This window comes from Loxodonta africana, chromosome 5 (assembly GCF_030014295.1).
Source record: "Loxodonta africana isolate mLoxAfr1 chromosome 5, mLoxAfr1.hap2, whole genome shotgun sequence".
Lineage (NCBI taxonomy): Eukaryota > Metazoa > Chordata > Mammalia > Proboscidea > Elephantidae > Loxodonta > Loxodonta africana.
In genome coordinates, this window is record NC_087346.1 from 107126796 (window position 1) to 107135650 (window position 8855).

The following is an 8855-nucleotide window of genomic DNA, read 5'->3' on the forward strand; positions in this document are numbered from 1 at the left end:
ACTTACCAGATGTTTTGAGAGTAATAAAAATGTTGGTTTCATTTTCAATACCTCCGTACAGTCAGGTCCCAGTTATCAGGATAATGGAGAAAGCTTAGATAGAAGATACTTTCCTCATTATGACCAAAGAAGACAGCCTCTCTTCAAACTAGTGGTCATTAACAAGCTGAAAAAATGGCACTATTTGCCATCTATTGCTTTTTTGTATATTTTTTCCTGTCAGCTTTCTTTTCCTCTGCCTATCTTATGCGAGGAGCCCTGGCGGTGCAATGGTTAAGCACTGGGCTGCTCACTCAAAGGTCAGAAGTTCAAACTCACTAGAGGCTCCCTCCATGATAGAACAGACCTGATGATCTGCTCCTGTAAAGATTACAGCCTAGGAAACGGTATGGGGCAGCTCTACTCTGTCATACAGTATCACGATGAGTCAGAATTGACTCTAAGGCACCTAACCACAGTAACATCTTACACTAGAGGTCAGAAGACTGAATTTTAGAACACAACAAGTGACCTCTTTATAATCAGTCTGGGTTGCTTTATAGAATTGATACGCTCCTGTCATGTGGGCCTATAGGGTACATTGAAGGGACTTCCATATTTTCACCAGCCTCACTGAAGCTATAATGTGTCCCCCATAATTAAAAACCCTACCAGATGGAATTGAACACTTCTGACAGGAACTTTCAGGACTCTCCCCAAAACTCTAAGAGCACTTTTGTCATTTTTTGGGGAAACAGTCATAGGCTTTCTGGAGCCACACAGCCTGAATTAAAATTTCATTGGCTCCACCACTTAACAGGGCAAATTACTTCATGTCTCTTTGACTTGGTTTCCTCATGTGTAAAACTGAAATACTAGGACCTGCTTTATAGGGATGATGTGAGGGTTAAATAAATGAACATAAGTAAAGCACTTACAACATGGCCTGGCACCAGTGACGTCATTAGGGTTGGTGTCACCCAGTGTAGTAACTCATAGTGTCACCCACCCCATGGATCTCATCCTGTACCAGACCATACAGAATCTTTACTAATGTTTTTTGTACTAATGTTACCTGTAAATCTTAACTCCCATATATCACTTCTACTTTTCCTTTAATTACTATTTCATTCTCAAAAAAGTTATTGATTTAGGTTCACAAATACTAATTACCACAATATTATAGCTAAAGCACCAGAAAATTTGACAAAATCAGGGACTATAAAAACACTGGAAGTATAGAAAACAATAGCACATGATTCGAAGATGAAACCACATGATTTGAAGTGTCACTGTAATTGGGTAATAATGATAGCTCTGAGTGGAGTGCATTAGAAAATTCAAAAAGTAAATTAACAGAATTTTAGCCTTGTAGGTATATTGATACATGCAATTACGCTGGGCTTATGAAAAATGTTTTGTCGTTATAACTAAGTACAGGGATTTTTTTATAGACAGTCATTTTGGTGTCATCCCCTCTGACAGTAATACCCCCCGCATCTCCCTTGTGATGCCACTGCCTGGCACACAGTAACCAACAACAACCAATCCATTGCCATGGAGTTGATTCCAAGTCATGGTGATCCCATGTGTGACAAAGTGAAACAATGCTCCATAGGATTTTCCATGGCTGTGACCTTTCAGAAGTAGATTACCAGGCATTTCTCCCAAGAAGTCTCTGGGTGGATTAGAACTGGCAACCTTTCGGTTAGTTATTGTTTTTATTAATTGCCCTTGAGTTAATTTCGACTCATGACAACAGAGCGTATGCAGAGTAGAACTGCTCTGTAGGGTTTTCAAGGCTGTGACCTTTTGGAAGCACAATTTCCGGCCTGTCTCCTGAGGTGCCTCTGGGATTCTAACTGCCAACCTTTCAGGTAGTTACCAAATGCTTAATCATTTGCACCTGAAAAACCCAACACCAAACACTGCCATCAAGTCAGTTCTGACTCATAGGGAACCTAGAGGACGGAGTAGAACTGTCCCATAGCATTTCCAACAGGAGCAGACTACCACATCTTTCTCCTGTAGAGCAGCTGGTGAGTTCAAACCACTGACCTTCTGGTTAACAGCCACCCACTTAACCGCCGCACCACCAGGGCTCCTTATTTGCACCACACCACATAGTAAATGCTCGATAAAGGTTAGCTGTTGTTGTCATCATTGTTGTAACACTCTGCATGGGCATCACACTCCAGAATGAATCCTTTCCCATCACATCCAGTGTCTCACCCCAAATCTTTTTCTTTTTCTCTAAACTAGTCCCTGACTCTACAGTGACTGTGTGTTGGCGCTTGGCTTCCTTCCTCCATTCTAAAGTTTACGGTGTAAATTAATTGAGTTAGGACGCAAAAACGTCCTTCACCAGACCATGCAACCAATACGACTTAGCCTAGTTTTTTAAACTGATATTTGAGGCTGTACATATTTCCATAAAGAAAAAAAATAAAGAACCCAATAGCAATGTTACATCACTCAAACTCTTTGAAAACTATCTTGTTGAAAATTAATACCAGGAGTTCAAAAGGACATAGGAAATTTCTGTGAATATAAAAGTTGTTCATGTTGTTTTGTTAGCTGCCATGAAGTCAGCCCCTGACTCATGACAACCGCATGCACAACAGAATGAAACACTGCCCAGTCTGGTGCCATCCCCACGGTTGACTGCTGATTGGATTGTTGTCATCCACAGGGTTTTCACTGACTGATTTTCAGAAGTAGGTCACCAGGTCTTTCCTCCTAGTTCGCCTTAGTCTGGAAGCTCCACTGAAACCTGTTCAGCCTCATAATAACATGCAAACCTCCACTCGATGGATGTGTGGGGGCTACACATGAGGTGCACTGGCCAGGAATTAAACCCAGGTCTCCCTCACGGATGGCAAAAATTGTACCACTGAACCACCAATGCACGCCTGAATATAGAAGACGGCTTCCTAAACAAGTAAACAGATTGTAATAAATTATAAAGGATTCTACATGAATAGAGATAAGTATTGTGTTCCAGAATGAATATTTTTTTTTACTTATATATACTTTTAAGTGATATAACCCTTCCCTGAGCAAAAGCTCACTAACTAAAAGGTTGTCAGTTTGAACACACCCAGAGGTGCCTCAGGAGAAAGGCCTGGAGATCTGCTTCCGACAAGTCACAACATTGAAAATGCTATGAAATGCAGTTCTATTGTGCAATACATGGAGTTACCATGAGTTGGTATTGACTTAACAACAACTGGTTTTTTGAAATTTGTTTGTACCCTTCCCTGAGAGCCACAGTTATTGGTAAAAAACATTCTTATCTGCCATACCACAGCAAAGGCCAAGTGCTTTAAGGATTAGCCTTGGACCAGCCTGAATTAAGATTCACATCCTACCACTTACAGTCCTTGAACGAGGCATCAGACTTGCTGGGGCCTCAGTTTCTTCATCTGTGAAAATGGGGTAATATCTTCAAGGGATGCATGAAGGTTAAACAAGATCAAATGTGTAAAGAGTACTTATAAAAGTAGGAGAGCGAAGCAGGAATGAAGGTGTGAGCACCAATTATGCGATGCTGAGGCTTCCTTGTGAAGCTAGCACAACCTCATGGGGTACAGTTGGGTCATTGTTCTTCTTGGAGGATATTTTAAGTAAAAACGAGTTCATATTTTTAATTTTTCTAGAAAATCCTGGTTTCTGCCGTTTTCAGCAGCTATCTTAGGAATCTCTTAGAAAAACTAAGAATTTTCCAATTATATTGAGATTTGACCTTAGTATTTCAATTTTAATTTCATTTAGCAATGACTTTTTTTTTGCCCTCGCCTAGATATAGAGAAAATTGCATTTATTTTTAAAACTGCTTCTAGCTTCCAAGATTTCTTGAAACGTGACTATTAGGATAGCATTAATAAGCCTTTTTTGCAAATCCTTTTCTCCAGCACAGTTATACGATACTTAAACTGACTTCTTTTTAGGCAGGACCCTCTATTTATGGAAATCACACCTACCTAGGGAATTAACGGTATTTGAATAAAAATGTATTCATTCATTACCACATGTTCTTCTCTGAATTGGGTAGTTTCACCTCACTCCCGCATTGAGCTAATCAAGCTCTAATGAGGCTGCATTAAATTCGATCTCAGAAGGTATAATTTTCCAGTTGAATCTAAACAATGCATGACCTCTATGGTGACTTCCATAAATATAGCATAACTTCAATTACTCCAGCTAGCAGAAGATGGACAGAAAGAATAACCATTTTACTTAGACAATGGCTTCTGTGTTTTGTCAGGCTCTTCATTTCTCCTCGCCTTTCCTAGCCTGATTCCATGAATACAATGTCTTTTTAACATCCTTCTCAGGGTAGTACTGGAGACCCCATCCATCTCCAGGCATCGGTGGCTGCATCGTAGCCGAGCATCTCATTATCTCAAAGTGAAGCATTGTGGGAGGTTGGAGAAGGCAGGCAGCAATAGGAATGGGGGAGAGAAGAAGAGGAAGGGAGCTGTAAAAAAATGTATGTTCATTTCCTTGGTGACGATAATATGTTATGGAAGTAATACCTTCCTGTTCTAGAAAGGAAGAAGACATAGGATGTCGAAAACACATGACTAAGCAGATTCCAGACCTTATAACTGGTTATACCCGCCTCAGCCCCATCCCCCTCCCCAACACTCATACCTAAACTCACAGGAGCCATGTTGGTGAGTGGAAAGCAATGAACCAAGCATTTAAGAAAAAACTATGGTTCCAAAATAGAAGAAGAAACCACACACACACACACAATCACTACTTTATCCATTTGAAAATATTTCCTTCCAACTAACCTGAATGCACACATTTTACTTTGTTGCACTACCTTAGCCAAAATAGATGAAAGCAATTGCCTTTAACATTTTAGAGGTCACAACCCCCTTTAAGAATCTTTTAAAATGATGACTCCTTATCAAAGGCCTGAAACCCACACATATCCACTTCAAAACCACACCAAACCCATTGCCGTTGAATGATTCCAACTCATGACAACTCCATGTGTGACAGTAGAACTGCTCCATAAGGTTTTTTTGGCTACCACTTTTACGGAAGCAGATTGCCAGGCCTTTCTTTAGTTGTGCCACTGAGTAGATTCGAACCACTAACCTTTAGGTTAGTAGTTAAGTGCTCAACTGTTTTGCACCACCCGGGTACCTTATGCTCACCGCAAACCCATTGCCATTAAGTTGACTCCAAGTCATTACAACCCTATAAGACAAAGTAGAACTGTCCCGTAGGGTTTCCGAGGCTGTAATCTTTACAGAAGCAGACTGCCACATCTTTCTCCCATGGGACAGCTGGTGGGTTCAAACCACCAACTTTGTGGTTAGCAACCAAGTACTGTAACAACTATGCCACCAGGGCTGCTTATGCTCATTTTCTCAAATCAAACCCCTTTGCTGTTGAGTCGAGTCCGACTCATAGCTATGCTATAGCTACCCTATTGGACAGTGTAGAACTGCCCCATAGGGTTTCCAAGGCTGTAATCTTTATGCAAGCAGACTGCCACATCTTTCTCCAGTGGAGCAGCTGGTGGATTCAAGCTGAAGACCTTTGGGTAAACAACCAAGTGCATAACCACTGCACTACCGGGGCACCTTATGCCTACCCCAACCCTTCCTAAATTAAGAATTCCTAGATTAGACATTCATTTCAGTTTATAAGTATTTCGTTTTTAAAATCCAGGGTCTTTAGGAAAGAGTCAGTGGCTATCAGTAATTTTGTTAGTGGGTGATTAGTTTTAACCTGTTAGTTTGCCTCTGAAGTCTGGCTGACATCTGAGCCTGTGTTCAAAATATAGAAACTTTATTTCTAAACATTGAGCAGGTGGACAGGAGGGAAAGCTTAGTTCTGGAGGCATTTTCAGAGTGGTATATAAAGGTATTGGACATTGAACAAGAGGTGAGAAGTGCTCTGTGGAGAGGAGATGCCAAAAATAAACTTCCTCTCTTTCCAAATTTTGCTGATCTCCAGTTCCAAACTCGGTTCTAGTCAAACTGCTTTTCTGCAGCCACCCATACCCAGACTCTGAAGCCTACCCTGCCAGCAAAGTCCCTTTGCCTTCTCTCTCATCTTGCTGCGTCTCAGCCCCGACCTTCCTGAGCTCACAAACAGCAACTCCCACAGCCCTCTGCAAGTCCCAGCTGTTCCTGCACCCACTCCCACAGGCAGGTCAGTTTATACTGAAAGCCTGACCTCGAGCCTCCACCCAAAACCGAGCCAAACCAGTTGCTGTGGAGTTGATTCCAACTCATGACAACCCCGTGAATTTCACAATAATGGTCTTCCGGAAGTAGATCACTGGGACTTTCTTTCAAAGCCTCTGGGTGGATTCAAACTATCAACCTTTCAGTTAGCACCAACCTATTGATTTGTACTACCCAGGGACTCTGTGAGTCCCCATTGCTGCTTTCTTTTTATTCTTCAATCTCACAATCACTTTTTCTGGCTTCGAAGCTCTAGCAATGCAAACCTCCATTCACATTTTGTAACTTTAGCTTTGAGAAACATATTTCAAATTCACGGACAGTAGACTAAGGAATATAAATATTGGCAAACACTTTAGTGCCGATGTTGCACCAGGTATTATTTTAAGTGCTTGTATTACCTCATTTAATCCTCCCAGTGATGCCAAGAGGTAAATACTTTTGTTAAATCCATTTTGCGGGTAAGGAGACTAAGGCACAGATAGGTAAAATAGCTTGCCCAAGGTCACACAGCCAGTATATGGTTGTCTTAGGTTTAGCTTTCTAGAGAAGCAAAACCAGTGAAGCATAGAGAGAGAGAGAGAGAGAGAGATTTATCCCTAGGAAATGCCTCATGTGGTTGTAGAGGTTGGCAAGTCCCAAGTCTGTGGGTCAGGCATCAAGCTGGAGGCTTCTCCTGACTCACCTAGCTGCAGGGGCTGAGGAACCCAAGATTAGCCGGTCAGATGGCAGGCAGCTGGCTCACAGGCTATGGAAGCTAATGAATCCCAAGATCAGCAGGCATTATGGCAGGCTGCAGGCTCAAATCCCAAGAACCAGAGGTCAGATGATGATGAACCTGATGCAGGATTCAGAGCAAGCAAGCAAGCAAGCTTTGCCAGAACCTACATGTATACATTGGATGAAAGCCACACCTCCAAGGAAACTGCCTTTATAACTAACTGATTGGCTAATCACATCAAACCACGTCATGAAAGACAACCATATCATTACAAACCTGTTAAAACCAAACCTGTTGCCGTCGAGTCAATTCCAACTCATAGCGACCCTATAGGGTAGAATAGAGCTGGTGGATTTGAACTGCTAACCTTTTGATTTGCAGCTGAGCTCTTAACCACTGCACCACCAGGGCTCCACATCATTACATAACTGCCAAATTACATCATTACATAACTGCCAAACCACTGAGAATTATGGCCCAGCCAAGTTAACACAAGTTGGAATTGGAAAAATTAAACCCAAGTAGACTGGCTCCTAATCTGTACTCCTAATCACTGTGATATGTTGCTTCTCTGCATAGCATTTTACAGAGGGTTGCTTGTCCACCTGCAACCCAACACACACTCCAAGTCCTTTATTGTGAAAGTGGCACCTATTTTTCTAGCACCAGTAGGCAGCTGTACCTAGTGTAGTCCTTGGGGGCCAGGACAAATCTGTGTTCTCTCTGCCTATCATTAGAAGCAACATGAAGCACGGTTTCCCCAATTCCAGCGTCTGGGCCTTTATTCTCTTCCTTGTTAAACAGACCAGAAGGCCAGATTTTAGGGCTGCATATTGGGGTATGGAAAAGTAAGGCTCAAAGCAGCAGAGATTTGTTACAGGCAACACAACTTTAAAGGACTGCCATTGTTCACTGGTCAAAACTGCACCACTTCCTCACATCCTCCCACTTCTCCTTCCACCTTCCTGTTCCAGTGCCCAGAGCTCCTCATTGTGGTACCTGGTGGGTGGCCACTTAGACAGACTACCCCCATTTTCAGGACAAGACTCATCATTAGCAAGTGAAGGCAAACCTCACAGTTCCCTAACCTTTGTAATCATAATTGACTGGAGAAGAGTGAAATGAGCTTGAACAACATCCTTGAGGAGAGCCACAGAAGGGTACCTTGAGGAACTGGAAGAGGAAGGAACAAGCACAGAGGTTATTGTACCTTAATGATCACGGGCGGGATTTAGCACCAATCGTGTGTGTAAGAGCCTCACGCCTTCTTAACTTTGTGAAACGAAGACCCTTCTCTCTTACCTGCTCCTCTGAATCACTCTCCCCATACTGGAGCCCAAACTTCTCCCCCTCCTGGCCCCACTCCCCAACACACATACAAGGTGTAGGCCCCAAAGTGATCAGCTTAATTCCTACACCCCAGAGATACTTGTGTTCAGGACCTATTTTTAGTTAAGTTGGCCTTATAAAACTTACAAAACTTACCTGTCCAATGTCTCATTCCCTCAGATCCTTGTGGATGACCAGCTTGCTGTTCTCTGATAAGCTAATTCAGAAGAAAATATAGATGAGTTAAACTATTGCCCCTTACAAAAGTATTTACATTTGAAAAAAATCCTAACAAACAGATGGCACAACACTAACACTTAACCCCAACGTTAAAAGTGTGTCCTCCCTCCTCTCCCCTTACACAATGCTCCCTCAGCCTTTACAACTCAGCTAAAATTCACCTCCTGCATTAAGCCTTCCTTGACTAAGGCTGCCCACACTCATGTCTTTCTCCACTTAATGCCTACAGCACTAGAACAGAATTCAGCAGGAGGAAACAGAAGTAGAACTAGAACCAGAACAAAAGGGAATAGAATGTTGGGGCCGGGTGATCTCAGGGGTGAGTTTGGCACATACTCTCATTTCACAAATGAGGAAATGAAGGCACAGAA

At 42.3% G+C, this 8855-nt stretch overlaps 1 protein-coding gene across 1 annotated transcript in view; it reads right to left on the reverse strand.

Annotated features, from left to right (window-relative positions):
• The window catches only part of DCUN1D4 (defective in cullin neddylation 1 domain containing 4), a 113118-nt gene extending 104553 nt beyond the window's left edge, over nucleotides 1-8565 (reverse strand). The window contains exon 1 of the mRNA XM_064285823.1: nucleotides 8401-8565. Coding sequence (XP_064141893.1) covers nucleotides 8401-8416 — 16 coding nt within the window. The 5' untranslated portion in view covers nucleotides 8417-8565. The remainder of the gene's footprint in view (nucleotides 1-8400) is intronic.
• Nucleotides 8566-8855: the final 290 nt, after the last annotated feature.